This window comes from Nansenia antarctica, assembly GCF_963989245.1.
Source record: "Nansenia antarctica genome assembly, chromosome: 2".
In the NCBI taxonomy this organism is placed as follows: Eukaryota; Metazoa; Chordata; class Actinopteri; order Argentiniformes; family Microstomatidae; genus Nansenia; species Nansenia antarctica.
In genome coordinates this window covers 33,971,157-33,991,717 of record NC_137675.1, presented here as the reverse complement: position 1 = coordinate 33,991,717, position 20,561 = coordinate 33,971,157, and the positions used below count along the sequence as shown (strand labels likewise).

The 20,561-nt window shown below is 43.9% G+C and overlaps 1 protein-coding gene across 3 annotated transcripts in view; it reads right to left on the bottom strand.

Moving 5' to 3' along the window:
• Positions 1 to 223: 223 nt before the first annotated feature.
• The window catches only part of aspscr1 (ASPSCR1 tether for SLC2A4, UBX domain containing), a gene marked incomplete at its 5' end in the record, with an annotated part of 95,243 nt that continues 74,905 nt past the window's right edge, over positions 224 to 20,561 (bottom strand). For 2 of the 3 annotated variants that reach the window (XM_080524128.1, XM_080524129.1), the window contains 8 exons: positions 224 to 376; positions 1,289 to 1,476; positions 3,193 to 3,262; positions 4,996 to 5,047; positions 10,650 to 10,702; positions 19,126 to 19,188; positions 19,888 to 19,954; positions 20,102 to 20,183. In XM_080524128.1, coding sequence (XP_080380254.1) covers positions 366 to 376; positions 1,289 to 1,476; positions 3,193 to 3,262; positions 4,996 to 5,047; positions 10,650 to 10,702; positions 19,126 to 19,188; positions 19,888 to 19,954; positions 20,102 to 20,183 — 586 coding nt within the window. In that variant the 3' untranslated portion in view covers positions 224 to 365. Of the gene's footprint in view, positions 377 to 1,288; positions 1,477 to 3,192; positions 3,263 to 4,995; positions 5,048 to 10,649; positions 10,703 to 19,125; positions 19,189 to 19,887; positions 19,955 to 20,101; positions 20,184 to 20,561 lie in introns of those variants that run through there. The other variant, XR_013937285.1, reaches the window with a different exon arrangement.

Here is a 20,561-nt window from a genome sequence, read left to right as displayed (position 1 = left end):
ATTATCTGACAGAAGTGCAGGGGTGCAAACATGTTTGCCAATGTGCTAAGAAAATAATAATAATATGTATGATAAAAGATTGTACCCACTATGCACGGTTACACAGCAAAAGACAAAATACCCTATAACATTGATGATTGAAATAAAACACACCTATGGAAATATTAGTATTTATTTAATAATTCATTTCATGTTTTAATTGTTGTAAAACTAATAAGTCTGCTCCAGATCCACAATGGGTTGAAATACTTAATAATTGTGAATCCGTGGGTGGAATTCATATTTTCAGGGATAGATGTGCTAGGAAGTCCACTCTGTACTTTGTCCCTCGGCAGCTGTAGTCCTTCCCATAACCAACAGCATCCTCATTTCTTACCTGTGGCGAAAACAGGAAGAGAATCAGAACCAATGAAAAAAAGCCATGTGAGTAAAGAAAAGTGTTAAATCTTTAACTCGATCAAATTTCAGGACCCTCCTTTCATGAATTTTCCTAGATATGTGCGCTCTACCACCCAGTATCCTTACATTTTCAACATCACATCCGGATAAGACAGTATAAAGCTATTTTGCTGTTTCTCTGTGTAGGAAGCAGGCTAATTTACAAGCGGCCAACTAGTGGTCATTGTGTGTAAATAGCAGCTTGAGCATTGTAAAGAGGCGGCTCTTTTAGTAGGTAAAAAAGGCACGGCTGTTCTAGTGTAAAAACATAGTAGGAAATCCTTCATCAGTATTGCTGAAAAGGTCTCTGATGAGTGAGGCACCTGGTCTATCATGAAGAGGTTGGGTGGAGAAGAAAGGCTTTCCAAAGCTTCCTTGAATATCAGAGAGCAAACATCATGGAAGACTGGGACGGTATTGGCACCTGAACTCACATTCTTCTCAAAACGCTTTGGCACTTTTGGCATCGCTTCCAATAAGATGTGCAAATCGACAGGACTCTTGATTGAGTGTGGTGTGAGAGTGTCTGTGTGTGTGTGTGTGTGCGCACGCGAGTGTGCGAGAGTGAGGGATGAGTTGACGTTCTGTTGTCTGCTGGGCCACACATCAGGATAACACACTCCACCACAGTACAGACAGGCAGACAGACAGACACCAGACACTGTTGAGGCAGACAACCAGAAGCGGCCACCTCTCACTGAAATGGTGATTGGTGTGTGAATGGATGAAAGAGAGGCCGTTGTAAAACGCTTTGGATAAAGGCGCAATATAAGTCCAGTCCATTTACCACACACACACACACACACACACACACACACACCACACACCACACAACACACACACACCTTACCTGGGAGTTTGAGCCACTTAGGGACCTTGCCGGGCTCTGTCCTGACAGGTTTGGGGGCGTGGCTGGGTGTGTCGTCCTCTACGCCCCCCCTGGCCCCTTCGGGGGAGTCGGGCCCTGGGGGAGGGAGGGTGACGTTCTCCGTGGCCAGAGAGGGGCAGGAGGAGGAGGCCGGGGACCTGGGCATGCAGCTGAGAGAGAGAGAGGAAGACACGTCACTACCACATACAAACATCCTTTCATGTGGACAGAAATGCATGCACGCACGCAAACACACACACACACCACACACACACACACACACAGCGCACACACACACACACACACACACACACACACACACACACACACACACACACACACACCGCTGGGGGAAGAGGGGTGCTTCTGTCGAGTGGACAGGAGAAGTGGCTCAGGGGGTTAAAAGATCACCAAAGGTAATGGCTCCACAGTTGCTCAACACTACAGACTCTCGGTCTCTCCGTCGAAGGCGGTCGCATTTTCGCTCGTCTCGTGTCCCATCTCTGTAATCTTGTTTTCAATCATTGTTTCTATTGTAAAGTGCTTCGAGTTGCATTCATGTACGAAAGGCGCTATAAAAATAAAGTTTCACTTCACTACAGACTCACTGTGGACTTCCTAAAGCTCCCTTCAGACTGCCATTTTGGGCTGTCCCAGATGAAAGATCACCAGTCGTGTATATCTGTGGTGGTGGCTCCAGAACGGTGGTCCTACGTGGTACTGTGTGTGTGGTTCAGAGATGACTGATGTTACGGTCTTGTGACCAAAGGTAGCCTGCAACAAATATCTGACAGCGTCAGAAATGTTGGATGATCGTCCGTGAGCGTCTCGCAATGTGAATGCTGCTACGACCTACGACCTCCGTCAACTAACCAACCAATAGAAATGCAGAATGGAATGAGGCAATGCTCAGAGCGACAACACAGACGCTAAACTCACATGCAATGATGGAGGCTAAACGCTGCTGCCTTTCAGAAACTTGACCCCACGCGTGGATCACGGCACTTGCTTTGATACTCTGACGGATTAGGGACGATCCCGTAGCTGTTTGATTTATTTTGGCATAAAGCTCTTCCAGTGTGACGTGGTCACAGTCAAGCTCCAAAATGGCAGAACCAGACTGAGGCCACAAACCCCAGGGAGACAGAACCATTCATTTGAAAAAACGTCGTCTCAAGAAATATGTGCGTCCAAACCACTGAAAGCACTGAAAATGCTGTAGCGCTGCCACAAATTACACCAAAAACAGAGAAGAAGAATGGAGCATGCGCAAAACTTGTGCGATGAACAATCACACGAAGAGGTGGGGCTATGGCGTCATCGGTTCAGGAAAGATGCGTATGACTTGGAAATGCAAGGGTGTTTTGTTCACTCTGGGACCCGGTTTCAAAAAATAGCGTATTCAGGCTCCCAGAACGCAGTTCCGTGTGGACGAAACGTCCATATGATAAAAAACGTATGTGGACGATAACATTCAGGATGGTTTAGCCAGGCAATAATGCCAAAGCCAATTTTCATGTTTATATTGTCCCTTGACATTGATTTACACTAGACATTGACATAACACATTTAATCAGGTATTGTCAACACAATCTAAAAAGAAGGGGATGTATTTGATTTGGTAAGGTTAATGAATACATGACAAACTACAACCCACTACCATGGGGAGACTGATACATGGTACCTGTTTTATGGTGTAGTGTTTACCAACCTTTTATGGTATTTGACATTAGTGATTATATTGACTATTTTCTCTGGTGTTTCTAAGTGTTAACCCAGCATTTTTTAAGATAAAGATGAGAACTTGACATACTGTCTTCACTCACAGGAGCATACTTGCATGCGCACACACACACACACACACACACACACACACACACACTGACCCAGCGATGGCCTCGTCCGCCTGCAGTGCCGAGACACTGGAGTCCAGGAGCTCCCTCTGTAAGTAACTATCTGTGAGACACACACACACACACACACACACAGCGTTTTATTTCACAGTCCTCTAATTACCTAATCTATTTCACTTAGAAACAACATGGTAAGGATTAACTTGTTGCCAACTTTAGGATGCATTGTGGTTTTATACTTAGAAACGTCAACAACTATGGCACTAATGGATCTGACGGAAGAAATAACTAACTGTATTGACAACAAGGAATATGCAGTAGGAATATTCATAGATTTGAAAAACGCCTTTGATACCATTGACCATAACATCTTACTGTATAAATTGGAAAGATATGGGATGAGAGATGTGGCACTGAGCTGGTTAAAAAGCTACATTTCCAATAGACAACAGTTTGTTAAGATAGGCAATCATACTTCATCATGCCTTGACATTACCTGTGGAGTCCCACAGGGGTCAGTGTTGTCCCGTTATTATTTATTTTGTACATAAATGACATCTGTAAGGTATCAACTATGTTTAAATGTATTATTTTTGCAGACAACACCAACATCTTCTGTTCTGGAGATAATCTAAACAAACTCTTGGAGATTATTTCAACTGAATTGTCCAAATTAAAACTATGGTTTGACATTAATAAACTCTCACTGAATGTGGACAAAACCAAACTGATGGTCTTTGGAAACCGCGAAATAGATACACAAGTGCAAGTAACAATAGATAACGTCAATATTGAACAAGTATATGAGATTATTCTAGGAGTAATATTAGACAGTAAATTCTGTTGGAAATCTCATATAAGATACGTTCGATCCAAAGTATCCAGAAGTATTGCAGTATTGTGCAGGGCAAAACATATTCAGGAACAGAGGATGATGTACTCTATATTGTTGTCTTGTCTTACCATATTTGAGTTACTGAGTGGAGGTATGGGGGAATGCATACAAAAACACTCTAAAACCATTGATTACACTACAAAAAAAGCTATGAGAATTGTACATGAGGTCGGATTTCGTGATCACACAAATAACTTGTTCCTAATGTCAAATGCCTTAAAGCTCATGGACTTATTCAAATTTAAACTGGCGCAGTTAATGTATAAAGCAAAGACTCAAGAACTCCCAGGTAACATTCAAAACATATTTATAGAGAGGTATAAGGGATATCATTTGAGAGGTAACCACTCTCCAGAGGTAACCACTCACTTTAACAAGGGTTATGCTCGCACCCATCGCAGGAGCAGGTGCATATCATTCTACGGAGTTACGATGTGGAATGAGCAAGAGGAAAATATGAAGGAAAGCAGAAATATAAAAAGGATTCAAGGAATGATTTTTGTTAACTACCAAAATGAGGAAAGGGATGGTTGTTAATCTTCTGGATACTAAGATGTGGTTTTCTTTGTCTTTTTCTTTTGTATTACATTGTGGATACTGATGTTTGTTATTTGTTTATTTTGTGTTGTTTCAGTATTAAGAATGGAAAATTATGTTTATTTATTTATTTTGTGTTGTTTCAATATCAAGAATGAAAAACTATTAGTACTGTTGATACTGAAATGTATGAATTAATTAACTGGATTATATCATTTAAGTATAATTGTTCTCTTTGAGAGTGACGGATAGGGGTAGGACAGGATAAGCTTAGACTTCATCCTACTCTCTTTCCAACATTGATAGGCCTGTACTTTTCATATTAGTTATTTGTTCTTTTATTATTTTAAATCATGTTCGACATAAAATATTAATTCATCCATTCATTCATTCAAAGGACAAACCTGTCTTCATATCAGAGCCAAAGTACACCACAGCAGCAGGGAACAGGTTAGCCTGGGGAGGGAGAAAGAGAGAGCGCTACTCAGCAGGTAGTCTTTTTAGGGAGCTAACACATCAGAATATATTTAACACTAGAACAGCCCTGTGAGTAAAGAACATTTTTATATCTTTCCACTCGATCAAATTTCAGAACCCTCCTTTCATAACTTTTCCTAGATATGTGCGTTCTACCACCCAGTATGCTTACATTTTCAAAATCACATCAGGATAAGCTAGTATAAAGCTTTTTTGCAGTTTTTCGGCAATTTACAAGCGGCCAACTAGTGGTCTTTGTGTGTAAATAGCAGCTTGAGCATTGTAAAGAGGTGGCTCTTTTAGTAGCTAAAAAAAGCACGGCTGTTCTAGTGTTAACTGCTGCAAATATGTCTATAAAAGAGCCATAGAAAATCATCAATACATCAACTTGGTTAATACACAACAGAGACTTTGCAAAACATGGAATGAAGGTTGATTGCGCAGGAGGTAGAGCCGCCGTCTAATGATCGCAAGGTTGGCAGATCGGCGGTCGAGCCCCGGCTGGCCACATGTCGGAGTGTCCTTGGGCAAGACACTGAACCCCAAATTGCTCCCAGTGAGCGGGCCGGCGCCTTGCATGGTAGCTTGCCGCCATTGGTGTGTGAATGTGTGTGTGAATGGGTGAATGAGGGGCCGTTGTAAAGCGCTTTGGATAAAGGCGTTATATAAGTGCAGTCCATTTACCATCTCTTTGATACAGGCAAATGGCTTCGCTGATGTAATTTGGGCAAAAACATCCCTGGCTATACATTTGTAAGGCCTAGCTATTTGCCAATATGATGTCGAACAGGGTGGATTTATCTGGGTTCTTCGAATGAGGGTGTGTTGGTTTGGAGATTAACTATCACTATCTTTGTCATGTTTTTAATATCACGTTCTTATATCAGTCTATCTATCTATTTGCACTTCTGGTTAGATGCTAAACTGCATTTCTTGTACTTGTACATACTTGTACTCTGCAATGACAATAAAGTTGAATCTAATCTAATTTAATCTAATCCCTTTGATCTGAGATGTGCACCAATCACATCCAAAACTACGTTCAGATCACCTATTATTACTTCAGAATGTACATATGAGGATAGTAGTTCAGCTAAGATGGTCAGTAATACACTCCCACCACAGACAGCTTAGAGGTATTTCCAGCCTTAGGACTAAACATTCATATTGATCTGGGACAGTGGAGGACAGCAGAACAGAAACAGTAAAAAGAGCATTTGACAAAAATAGCCACAGCTCCCCCCCTCCCTTCTCCCTGTCCTAAATATGGTACAGCCAAGGTATAGCCAAGGACACATCATTGTCAGGCCCTGACGTGTTTAGCCATGTTCCAGAAGATCTCAAAACATGTCTGGGTTTGCCTGTTGAGCCCACGTGTTGGTGAAATCCACTTTATTTATTAGGCTTCTGGCAGTTAGCGGTCCGAGCCAATTTCTCATTCTAATATGGTCTGGTGATTCGAGGATGGGTAACTCCCCTGATACATACTGTAGGTCTAGTGTCCCCTCACCACTAGGACAGCCGTGCCTTTTTTACCTACTTGGGGGTAAAAAAAACAAAAAACTATTTACAATGCTAAGCTGCTATTTACACACAACGGCCACTAGTTGGCCACTTGTAAATTAGCCTGCTTCCTACACAGAAAAACAGCAAAATAGCTTTATATTAGCTTATCCTGATGTGATGTTGAAAATGTAAGGATACTGGGTGATAGAACGCACATACTGTATCTAGGAAAAGTCATGAAAGGAGGGTCCTGAAATTTGATCAAGTGTTTGACCTTTTTTTCCTCACAGGGGAGACCCCTCATGGCTGATGAAGCCACAGAAGCTAATCATCTAATCTGACCTAACGTCTCCCAGTGACCCTGGGGGTGGTGGGCCAGATTACTGGCTGAAGTCCTGATTCCTTCAGGGCCGTAGAGACCTTTATAAACCTCTAAACAGGTTTGACCCAACATGAATCACAACAGGTTTTACACCATGTCGTCATTTGTGAAGTAGCTGCTAGGGGCAGCAGCAGAATGCATTCTGAAGTGGACAGAAACATTGGGTCTGCTTGAGTACAAGGAAATGCCTCCAAATTCATTGGATGGTGCTTCGTCATACAATAAGACAATGACCCCAAACATTTCATTTCCTGATAGTATTTTAGGGTAAAAAAGACCTCAAAGCAAACACCAGCTGAAGATGGCTGCAATACAGGCCTGGCAGAGCATCACCATGGTTACAGTACAGGCCGGGCAGAGCATCACCATGGTTACAGTACAGGTCTGGCAGAGCATCACCATGGTTACAGTACAGGTCTGGCAGAGCATCACCATGGTTACAGTACAGGCCTGGCAGAGCATCACCAGAGAATATACCCAGCGTCTGATGGGGTCAATGGGTCACAGACTTCAGGCAGTTATTGCATGCAAAAGATGTCGTACATCGAGTGCTTTATTTGGACATTATATGATTTTCTTCAAATACATTTCGAGCCCTGAAAGAGCATGTTTAAAAAATGTTGTCCTTTTTAAATGGTGAACCCAATCAGAAAAGTCCCCATTGAATTAAAGCTGAGAATCTATTCTTTCTCTCCATAGTAGTTAGTCTGTCCACCCACCCTCTCACCACAAAACATAGTAACTAAGAACAGGGTTTCCCAGAGTCCAGAACAGGTTGGTGAGTGTGTCAGGAGTCCTGATGGCTGAGCCTTTCACAACCAAGTGAGGCAGTTTTGTCTTCAGACCCTGATAACCCACTTTACATAAGATACTCCAACCACCTGGATTTCCTCACCAGTGTGCCTTTTTAGTTTAATGGGGGTGTATTTTATTTCAGATGTATCCCCCTTTTTCAATTTCATAATGGGGTAGTGGTGGTCTAGTGGATAGTGAGTTGGACTGGTGATCGGAAGTCTAGAGACTAATCGTTTTATTTTCAACAGACTGCACATCAAACAATCCTTTTCAAGTTGTAAATCGCAAACTAAAGGTTGTTTTTAAGTTCCTCTGAGGAGATGTTGTCATTTCAACAATGCTAAACCAAGTAGCGTCTGACTCCTGTCTAGAAGTGTCTGTTCACAACAGAGACGCTTTTACACTGCTGGCCAAAGAGGACAACCATATTTCACCTAAACATTGAAAATAGTCTGAACCCCCTTCCTTTATTGGTTGTGGTGGTTATTATAGTTGACTGATTTCATTGGTAGGTGACAGTGAACGATGGGGGCTAGCTTGCACGAGAAGTGGCAACAACTCCTCCTGGCCCTGCCATAACTGTTCTGTATGAAAGTCTACACTCAAGAATCTGAATTTATCCCAACCGACACCTCAAACCCGGCCAAACTCAACCCCTGTCCGCTCCAATCTATTTTTATACAGGAGATGCTAAGAAGCAGTAGCCAAGATGCCTGAGCGATAACCGGAGAAGTATTGGACGAGGAGGCTGCACTTCAAAAAATAATTGGCAGAGGTAAAAAAATGAAGAAAAAAAAGAATAATAATTAGGGTGTTTCACAAACTTGGCACTGCTCTCTTGCCTTTCATAACTTCTACTCGGTCTACACACACACACACGCACAGACGCACAGATGCAAAACAACTCAGACAGACTGGGTTGAGGACTTAGCGTCTTCTCCGTACCCTCTATCTGGGTCAGACAGGGGAAAACAACCCTCGCTCTCCTCCAGTTTGATGCAGGGTAGGTAAAACTAAAAACAAAAAAAACAAACGCACAGATGCACAAAACCTCCAATTCCACCCTCTCTTCCCTCCCCACTTCTTCTCTCTCTCCCTCCCTCCTGTTGGTTACTATTATTGGACTAGCTGTCTTAATTGCTATTATTAAAGGCCTTTGAACAGGAAACAATGTGTTTCAGTGGGGATAACAGGCATTCCATCCATCCACACTAAACGCTCCCTTTGGCACTAGAACTTCGAACGAGGCTGAGAGGAGAGGGGGGGGGGGGGGGGCGGGGTGAGAAAGGGATTGGGGCCTGTGTGTGTGTGTGTGTGATTTGGGGCACCCCTGGGTAGATCAGCTCCTGATGGCCCTGAGAGGGGGGGGGGGGACAAGGGCAGGAGGGGGATGAAAGGGAGGAGAGGCCTGGTATCAAAGGACTGCTGGGATGAGAAACATTCCTTCCGTGACACGGCACAAAAGGGGGGGAGGGAGGCGCGTGTGCGTGCAGGCGTGTGACATCACACAGAGTGATTAGATAAAGGGGAGAAAGGGGGGAGAGAGAGAGAGAGAGAGAGAGAGAGAAAGAGAGAGAGAAAGAGGGAAGGGGCACATGAGAAGGACAGAGAGAGAGAGAGAGAGAGAGAGAGAGAGAGACAGTGAGAAAACATTAGCCTCCTCTCTCCATCACCATAAGAAAGAAGGAGGCTGGAGCCTCACCTTCAACCGTTAGATAGTTGACCACTTTGTGGTACTATATTTAACCCCTAGTTGACCACCTTGTAGTCTATATTTAACCCCCCGTCACCAGCGGCTGTGGCTCAGGAGGTAGAGCCGGCATCCAACGATCGCAAGGTCGGCGGTTCGATCCCCAGCTGTCCACGTGTCGAGGTGTCCTTGGGCAAGACATTGAACCCCAAATTGCTCCCAACGAGCGGGCCAGCGCCTTGCATGGCAGCTTGCTGAGAATGTCTGTCTCTCTCTCTCTCTCTCTCTCTCCCTCTCTCCCTCTCTCTCTCCCTCCCTCTCCCTCGTCAGGTGGGCAGAGAAAGGGTAGAAGGAGAGGATAACGTCTCAACTGATAGACAGCTCCTTTTCAGGGTATTTAGTTGATGGAATGGATGGATGGAACATCTGCAAGTGTGTGTGTGTCAGGAGAGGAGATGATGAGTGTGTGTGTGTGTGTGTCAGGGAGAGATGATGAGTGTGTATGAGTGTGTGTGTGTGTGTGTGTGTGTGTGTGTGTGTGTGATCAAAGCAGGCCTTGCTAAGGACAGGCGAGGTGGGGAGGAGATAGACGAAGAACAGGGAGAGATAGAGGAGGGAAAGAGAGAGAGATTGAGGCAGAAAGAGGAGGGGGGCTGGAAAGGAAGAGGATGAAAATGAGAAGTTTTCCCTTCTGGAGGGAGAATTCTCTTTGAACAGCAGAGAGAGAGAGGTGGTTAGAGCTGCAAATGTGTGTATTTAAAAAATAAAAAAAAAGTCAGATGAGACTATTTTACCCTTAAGCAGGCACGGAAACACACACACACACACACACACACACACACACACACACACACACACACACACACACGCAGCCCTCAAGCACATCAGTATCCCTGTGTGACCATTCAAGATGCGTTTTGTTTTTAACTGAAGGACAGAATTATTTGTTGTTGTTGTTATTGGGGTTGTGAGTACACCTTATACACCCCTGATAAACAAGGGATAATACATTATGCATCTATGAGAGAGACAGACAGAGAGAGAGAGAGAGATAGAGAGACAGACAGACAGAGAGAGATAGAGACAGACAGACAGACATACAGACAGACAGACAGACAGAGAGAGAGAGAGAGAGAGAGAGAGAGAGAGAGAGAGAGATAGAGATAGAGAGAGACCGACAGACAGAGAGAGAGAGAGAGAGAGCTTACCTGGAAGAGGGTAGTTGTGGGGTCGTCCAGAATGGTTTTAGGAGGCGCGATGACTGAAATAGCGAGGGGGGGGGGGGGGGGGTTAGAAGTGGTTCTCTGTGGCTCAGGTGGTAGAGAATAACAATAATAATAATAATAATAATAATAATAATAATAATAATAATAATGCACACGTTGCAGAATGGCGCCAACAACGCTTAGGTTGTGGGTTCGATTCCCGCTGGGACCATATATACTGAAAAACGTATGCACTCACTGCAACGTCAGTCGTTTTGGACAAACGCGTCAGCGGCGAGTCATTGCAAGAGAGGGACAGGGAGAGACGGGAACAAATGGAGAGAAAGAGACTGATAGGAAACTGATAGGAAAACAAGGCAGAGGGGGAAAGGAGAAGGAGAAAGAGAGAGAGTTAGAGAGAGAGAGCGAGTTGGAGAGAGAGAGAGTTAGAGAGAGAGAGAGTTAGAGAGATAGAGTTAGAGAGAGAGAGAGTTGGAGAGAGAGAGAGAGAGTTAGAGTTAGAGAGAGAGAGTTACGAGAGAGAGCAGACTTGAGAGAGAGTAAGTTAGAGAGAGAGAGAGAGAGCAGATTTGAGAGAGAGAGAGAGAGAGAGTTAGAGAGAGAGAGTTAGAGAGAGAGACAGGGAAAAATGGAACACTCTAAATAAACAAAAACATGAGGATCTACCCATCCAAAATGGAGATATATGGGTAAATCACTTCTCCAATCTCTTTGGTCCAATAGAGAAAAATAAACAGCAAAGACACATACAAGATAAACTACGAAGTTTAGAGTCAGCCATAAAAGACTACCAGAACCCGCTAGACTCTCCAATTACACTAAAGGAAGTACCGTACAGGACAAAATAAATTCACTCGAAACCAAGAAGGCCTGTGGAGTCGATGGCATCCTAAATGAAATGCTAAAATAGCCAAATTCCAATTGGCTATATTAAAACTCTTCAACATTGTCCTTAGCTCTGGGATCTTCCCCAATATTTGGAACCAAGGATTGATAACGCCGCTCCACAAAAGTGGAGATAAATCTGATCCAAATAACTACCATGGGATCTGTGTCAACAGCAACCTTGAGAAAATCCTCTGTATGATCATCAACCACAGACTCCTACGTACATTACCTCACTGTAAACAATGTCCTAAGCAAATCCCAAATTGGTTTTTTACCGAAGTATCGTACAACAGACCATATATTCACCCTCAGCACCCTAATTGACAACCAAATAAACAAAAACAAAAGCAAACTATTCGCCTGCTTCGTAGATTTCAAAAAAGCCTTTGATTCAATTTGGCACAAAGGTCTGCTATTCACACTGTTGGAAAATGGTGTTGGATGAAAAACCTACGACATCATAAAGTCAATGTACACTAACAACAAGTGTGCTGTTAAGATTGGCAAAAACCACACAGACTTCTTTTCCCAAAGCCGGGGGGTTAGACAGGGATGCAGCTTGAGTCCAACCCTCTTCAACATCTATATCAACAGTTTGGCAAAAACATTAGAGCAGTCTGCAGCACCTGGCATCCCCCTAGTCTAGGGCTGTTACGATTCATCGACGTAATCGACTACGTCAATACGTCGACTTGCGTAATGTGCGTCGTAAATTTTAAATTAAATAAGCAAAAAAAAATAAGCAAAAATGAAATGGCCTATCACAGCAGTACGTCTGCAATGAACGAGCACCTCAAGCGAAAGCATCCTGGAGCTCTTTGTGAAGACAGCCGCAAGATAGCACCACCGTAAGTCACCGTTGTATTTCTGTTCACTTTTCCGGCCGTGTATGAGTGAAAAATGGATAGCTACTAGCTAATGTTACACAAGCAATGTAGCTCACCACAGTTTGTATGTCTTGTCTTCTGGTGTTAGTAACGTTAGCTATGTAGCTGGCTAGCTACGGTAGCCTATTGTCATTGTGGTGCTCGCACCTACTGTACGTTATCTAGCTCGTAGCTCGCATGCTACGTTAGCATCAATTTAGCTAATCATAACATAGCAGCGAGAGTAACGTTAGCTAGCTATGTAGCTACTAGCTAGCTATGTGTTGTGGTGATGGACAGACTTCTAAATGGCCATGTTGGCATTCAAGTTGGCTAAACATAGCAGTGAGGTGGAAATTAAGGGGCCTACACATGATAATACTTTTTTTGTATTTTTTTTTTTATCGAACAGTAAAAAAAAATAAGTTAAATTAGTCGTTAGACTAATCGAAAAAATAATCGCTAGATTAATCATTAGAAAAATAGTCGTTTGGGACAGCCCGAAGTCAAATGTCTACTGTTTGCTGATGACCTGGTGCTGCTGTCCCCAACCAAAGAAGGGCTCCAACAGCACCTCGACCTTCTATACCAATTCTCCCAGACCTGGGCCTTGACAGTGAATCTCACTAAGACGAAAATTATGATTTTCCCAAAAAGATCCAGCCTCCAGCACCACAAATTCAAATTCTTCCTAGATACAATTGCCCTAGAACATACAAAGAATTATACCTACCTCGGCCTAAACATCAGCACCACAGGTAGCTTCAACAAAGCTGTGAACGACCTGAGAGATAAGGCAAGGAGGGCTTTTTACGCCATCAAAAGGAACATCAAGTTAGACATCCCTATTCAAATCTGGCTCAAATTATTGGACTCCGTTATAGAACCCATTACCCTCTATGGTTGCGAGGTCTGGGGTCCACCTGCCAACCAAGATTTTGCAAAATGGGACAAACACCAAATTGAGACTGCATGCAGAGTTCTGCAAATCCATTCTTCGTATCCAACGTAAAACACCAAATAACGCATGCAGAGCAGAATTAGGACGATACCCACTAATTATAAAAATTCAAAAGAGAGCGTTTAAATTTTACAACCACCTAAAAGAAAGTCACCCTGACACGCTCCACAACAAAGCCCTTACCCACAGAGAGACTCTAGGGAGATGCCTCCTCAGCCAGCTAGTTCTGGGACTCTCACAGTCACAAGCAGAGCCACCTATTAGACTAAACCAAATTATAAGAAAACAAAAAGAAAATTACCTGACACATTGGCAATAATCAACCAAAAACCAGAGCAAATTGGAATGCTATTTGGCCCTAAACAGAAAATACACAGTGGCAGAATACCTGAGTACTGTGACAGACCCAAAGCTAAGGAAATCCTTGACTATGTACAGACTCAGTGAACACAACCTGGCCATCGAGAAAGGCCGCCACAGGCAGACCTGGCTCCCCAGACCAGACAGACTGTGCACCCACTGCACACAAAACCAGGTGGAAACAGAGCTGTACTTCTTAACTACCTGCCAGCTGTACAAGGACATCAGGGACACATACTTCCCACTGATCACCAACATCCAGGGAGACTTTGAGGACTTGACCAATGTCGAAAGGCTACCATATCTGCTGGGTGAGGTACAGCAATGTGCAAACACAGCAGCAAGATTTGTTAGCTGCTGTGATAGAAAAAGGCAATCAAATGGGCTAAAACCACCATAAGAATTTAAACAAGTTTTATTTCATTTATTTATTCTAGTATGTCATCTATTTGTAATCTATTTATTTGTAATCTAGTATGTAATCTATTTATTTATTCTAGTATGTACAGTACATGTACGTACATTACATTCTTTTTGTTTTTGTTTTTTATCTTCACACTTCACATGCTTTGGCAATGTAAATGTATGTTTCCCATGCCAATAAAGCCCTTTGAAATTGAAATGAGAGAGACAGAGAGAGAGAGTTAGAGTTAGAGTTAGAGAGAGAGACAGAGAGAGTTAGAAAGAAAGAGAGAGAGAGAGACAGACAGACAGACAGAGAGTTAGAGAGAGAGAGAGAGAGTTAGAGAGAGAGAGAGACAGACAGAGAGAGAGAGAGACAGAGAGAGAGAGAGAGAGAGAGAGAGAGAGAGAGAGAGAGAGAGAGAGAGAGAGAGAGAGAGAGAGAGAGACAGAGAGACTGGGGTCCACCTGCCAACCAAGATTTTACGAAATGGGACAAACACCAAATTGAGACTCTGCATGCAGAGTTCTGCAAATCCATTCCTCGTATCCAACGTAAAACACCAAATAACGCATGCAGAGCAGAATTAGGACGATACCCACTAATTATAAAAATTCAAAAGAGAGCGTTTAAATTGTACAACCACCTAAAAGAAAGTCACCCTGACACTCTCCACAACAAAGCCCTTACCCACAGAGAGACTCTAGGGAGATGAACCCTAACCCTTACCCACAGAGAGACTCTAGGGAGATGCCCCCTCAGCCAGATGGTTCTGGGACTCACATAGGGCTTACACACCGGCAGTTCCGAACGCCGGTTCGCATTCGGAAACCTCCGAACGTTGGCGCTGTCTGGTGAACGATACACTGGTATGAACGCGGGCTCGTTCGCCAGACAGCGCCAACGTTCGGAGGTTTCCGAACGCGAACGCGAACCGGCGTTCGGAACTGCCGGTGTGAAAGCCCTATCACAGTCACAAGCAGAGCCACCTATTAGACTAAACCAAATTACAAGAACACAAAAAGAAAATTACCTGACACATTGGCAAGAATCAACCAAAAACCAGAGCAAATTGGAATTCTATTTGGCCCTAAACAGAAAATACACAGTGGCAGAATACCCGAGTACTGTGACAGACCCAAAGCTAAGGAAATCCTTGACTATGTACAGACTCAGTGAACACAACCTGGCCATCGAGAAAGGCAGACCTGGCACACTGCACACAAAACCAGGTGGAAACAGAGCTGCACTTCTTAACTACCTGCCAGCTGTACAAGGACATCAGGGACACATACTTCCCACTGATCACAAACATCCAGGGAGACTTTGAGGACTTGACCAATGTCGAAAGGCTACCATATCTGCTGGGTGAGGTACAGCAATGTGCAAACACAGCAGCAAGATTTGTTAGCTGCTGGAATAGAAAAAGGACATCAAATGGGCTAAAACCACCATAAGAATTGAAATAAGTTTTATTTCATTTATTTATTCTAGTATGTAATCTATTTGTAATCTAGTATGTAATCTATTTATTTATTCTAGTATGTACATGTATGTACATTACATTCTTTTAGTTTTTTATCTTCACACTTCACATGCTTTGGCAATGTAATGGCGCTTTTCCATCAGCGGCCCGGTTCGGGTCGGCTCGCTTCGGGTCGGCACGCTTCGGCGCGCTTTTGAACAGTTCTGGTTTTTCACTATACACAACAGACCAGGAACTAGTAGGAGGAGTAGGCGATAGTAGGCGGAGTTACGCGTCATAACAGCGCGCCATGGTGGTGACGTATATTTTCACGAGACACAACACAGCCACAACAACAGCGACATGGAGGAACTTGAAGCTATCGTATGCCTTTCCCTCGGCATGTGGTATATTACTAACCGTGATTTTTTTGGAGAGAAAGAGAAAGAGAGAGAGGAAGCTATGTACACATAATAAAGTCATGTTTTTTGAACCCTTAAAACCACTGCCTTCACTTGTCTGCTTTATGAACTGTAGTATCATTGTGTGCCGTGTTATTCACGGACAAACACGGTGCCCTTTGCGGGTTAATAACTTCGGTTTACCGTGGGTTAGGATAACAATTCAAATGTGTCCGGATAGAGGAGAGGACAGGGAATCCAAAACCATTTGAATGGTGTCGATACGACACTGTTATCACGGTCTATGACACAGCGCGGAGCGAATTCCCTGGTAGAAATTGTCTCTCCACCTCCACAGCCGGTGTCATTCACGGGCAAAGACGGTAAACGGAGATTATAGAGTGCTCCGGTGTCTTGCTGGTAGTCAAATATATTTATTTATATATACAGCATATGGATGTTACGTGCCTGTTACCTGTATATTACTAACCGTGATTTTTTTGGGAGAGAAAGAGAAAGAGAGAGAGGAAGCTATGTACACATAATAAAGTCATGTTTTTTGAACCCTTAAAACCACTGCCTTCACTTGTCTGCTTTATGAACTGTAGTATCATTGTGTGCCGTGTTATTCACGGACAAACACGGTGCCCTTTGCGGGTTAATAACTTCGGTTTACCGTGGGTTAGGATAACAATTCAAACGTGTCCGGATAGGGGAGAGGACAGGGAATCCAAAACCATTTGAATGGTATCGATCCTACACTCTTATCACCGTCGACAGCGCGGAGCGAATTCCCGGGTAGAAATATTCTCTGCCCCCGCTGTCAACAGGAGTTTCATCCAGCAGCAAGCGGTGCTTTGCAGGTTAATAACTTTGGATTACCGTGGGTTAGGATAACAATTCAAACGTGTCCGGATAGAGGAGAGGACAGGGAATCCAAAACCATTTGAATGGTGTAGATCCTACACTCCTATCACCGTCGACAGCGCGGAGCGAATTCCCTGTTAAAACGTTTCTCTGCCCCCGCTGTCAACGGGACTTTCAACCAGCAGCAAGCGGTGCTGCGAGCAGCAGCGGCCGGGTGAACTCCCGGTTCATTGAGTTTACGGTTAAAAGTAGGGGTGTAACGATACATCGATTCACATCGATGCATCGATTCATTGACTAACGATCTGATTACATCGACGCAATGTAAAAACATCGATCTATATCGTCATCTTAAAACTCTTTGACTGCCAGCCATGTTCAGAGCGGAGAGCTCCACACTGCCAGACTTTTGGGGCATTTTCGCTGAACTTTGAAGACCCACCAAATATTGACTTTTCGGACTACATAAACATTGAACATATCTACCAAAACTTTAGACTCTCTTCTTTCATCAGAAAAAGAAAGTTTGTTTCTAGCCTCTTTGAGTGTTTAGAAATCGGCCGTAGAACATAGGGTGGTTTCAGCAAAAACACCTGATTTTGACCAATAAACAGAGAAAACGCTTTTTCTGCAGAACTTTTTTTTTTTTTTTTTTTTCTGCACTTTTTCTGTATCATCCGACTCTGAACTGTTTGAAGAGTCGCGCGATGTCCGCGCTGCTCCGCGATGCTCCGCAATGCTCCGCGCCGCGTTTGGCACATACCCTGATCCGTTTCGCTATTACTACAACCCACAGCAAGCCACTTCCTTCTCCAGGCTTTTATCGAACTACTGCCCCCATCTGGGACCGAAATACATTACACCCAAGTCTGAAATTCACTCGCTAGGTGTAGAACATGTCAATAACGCGATCCCCGCGGAAAAAAAAAAAAAATCTATAAGACGCCAATTGGCGTCTTTGGCAGTCAACGTTACTATTCTATAAGACGCCAATTGGCGTCTTTGGCAGTCAATGAGTTAAAGATACACCTTTATTTTGAAATGGCACATTCTGCGTGACTGTCACCATTTCCGTGCAGCGCGCGACTAGCAGCGGCAAACTACAAAGTCAAAGAGCGCTGCACACTGTGCAGGTCAAGTCATGGCGAGTAGCAGGGATAACGACGACGAAATTCGCTCTCCTCTCGGTAATAAGTCGGCGGTCTGGTCCTCTCAGTAGATTGGCATATGATATCGCGTCATATCGATCATATCGTCATATCGAAATCGTATCGTGACTGACATTGTGATATCGTCAAACATTGTATCGTCATACAAACAAATCGATATAATATCGTATCGTGATGAAGCTGGTGATTTACACCCCTAGTTAAAAGCATAACTTCTCGGGGTGTCAGCGCGGTGGTTAAGGGCTCAAAATGACTGTAGGCCGATGGTGAAGTTAGCAAAGGAGTATTGTGTTTCTACCACATTCACAGCCGGTGTTATTCACGGGCAAAGACGGTGCATAATAGCGATTTTTGTGTTATGCTTGTTGTAAATAAAAATGAAAATGATACATTGAAATGACATTAAACTAAGATAATACGATGGTCAGCATAATTTTTCGAATCTTTATTAATAAGCTATTACAGAAACCGTAGTGCCATTTTCCAAGAGCGAATGTGGTATTTCAAGATGGCGGTTAGCGAAGAAATCTATGAACATGGGATGACGATTTCCATTGACCAATCAACGGTGTGCAGCGTCACACGTCACACGCAGCCTGGCAAAAAGGTTCCGGGTCTAAATTTAGACCCTGGTATCGAAGGGGAGCTAAAGAAGCGAGCCGAACCGACCTGACCCGACCCGGGCCGACAAATGGAAAAGCGCCAAAGAAGCAGGGCTGGCCCGGGCTGGCACGATAGTGGAAAAGGGGCTTAAATGTATGTTTCCCATGCCAATAAAGCCCTTTGAAATTGAATTGAAATTGAAATTGAGAGAGAGAGAGACAGAGATAGTTAGAGAGAGACAGAGAGAGACAGACAGAGAGAGAGAGAGAGACAGAGAGAGAGATAGAGAGATAGTTAGAGAGAGACAGAGAGAGAGAGAGACAGAGAGAGAGAGAGAGACAGAGAGAGAGAGAGACAGAGAGAGAGATAGTTAGAGAGAGACAGAGAGAGACAGAGATAGTTAGAGAGAGAGAGAGAGAGAGAGAGAGAGAGAGAGAAAGAAAAGGGGAAGAAGCAAGCAAGAGACAATACTCACACAGGTAGAACTGGAGCTGAGGGTCCTCAAGGTGACTCTGCACAAAGTGCCTCAGTGCCGCGACTGGACACACACACACACACACACACACACACACACACACACACAGGTTTAAATCACAGCACTGCTAACTTAACAGTATTTCTTTTTTCACCATCATCTGACTAACCCTACGGTGGAGGCATGTTGGGTTGTTTTCTGACAGACATACAGTATAAGAACACGGTACGTCAGGCGCCTCTCCTACCTGTCTGACTGTTAACAGTTAACCACAAGCAGCTGAGCAATAGCATAGCACGCATACCTGTGGCGGCATAGCAAGCTGTGTGTGTGTAAGTCAGAAAGAGTGTGAGTGTGTCTTTAGGTTGGGCCGTGGGGGGGAGGGGGTGGGGGGTGTAGAGGTAGGGAGAAAGAGTCGAATGGACAGAGAGAGAGAGAGAGAGAGAGAGAGAGAGAGAGAGAGAGAGAGAGAGAGAGAGAGAGAGAGAGAGAGAGAGAGAGAGAGAGAGAGAGAGAGAGAGAGAGAGAGAGAGAGAGAGAGAGAGACGAGAGACAGAGACAGAGAAAGAGGGAGGGAGAGAGGTAGAGAGACAGAGAGAGAGAGAGAGGGAGGGAGGGAGGGAGAGAGAGACAGAGAGAGAGAGAGAGAGAGAGAGAGAGAGAGAGAGACGGAGAGACAGAGACGAGAGAGACGAGAGAGTGACACAGAGAGAGACTGAGAGAGAGAGAGAGATAGAGACACACACACACACACACACACACCAGTCTCTAGAGGCCTGAAGAACCCTTGTAGAACCCTCCTGTCAGGGAACTGGACCCTCAGAACCACCTGGAGGGACACACAGAAGAGACACACACTCATACCTTAGAACAACACGACTACGTAATAACACCGTAGTAACAAACAATGTCGTTGATTTAGAATGACTCCAAATGTCATTTTTGGGTACACTTGCGAACTGGCGACGTCACTCACTCTGGGGTACCTGCCCATCTTCTCCTTCATCTGAGAGTCTCTGAGAGCTCTGGTCATGAGAGGAGCCTCCTCCAGACCCCTCCTAGAGGAACAGAGAGAGGGAGACAAACGCTAAATGGACTGCACTTATATACAGGGTTCCCACACCTTCTGAAACCTTTCAAGTACCTTTCAAGCACCTTTCAAGGACTTTCAAGACTCAATTCCCTCAAATTCAAGGACCCAACGCGGCATAGTTTGAGACAGAACTAGTTGACGAGCTAGGTAAAACATTTTTGAATATATATATTTATTTTAGAGAGAGAGGGGAATTCAAGCACTTTCAATGACCCACGTCTATTTTCAAAAACGTTTAAGACCTTGATTTCTTTTCTCAAATTCACAAGGATCCACAAGGATTTCAAGGACCCGTATAGCTTATTCTAAAGCGCTTTACAACGGCCTCTCATTCACCCATTCA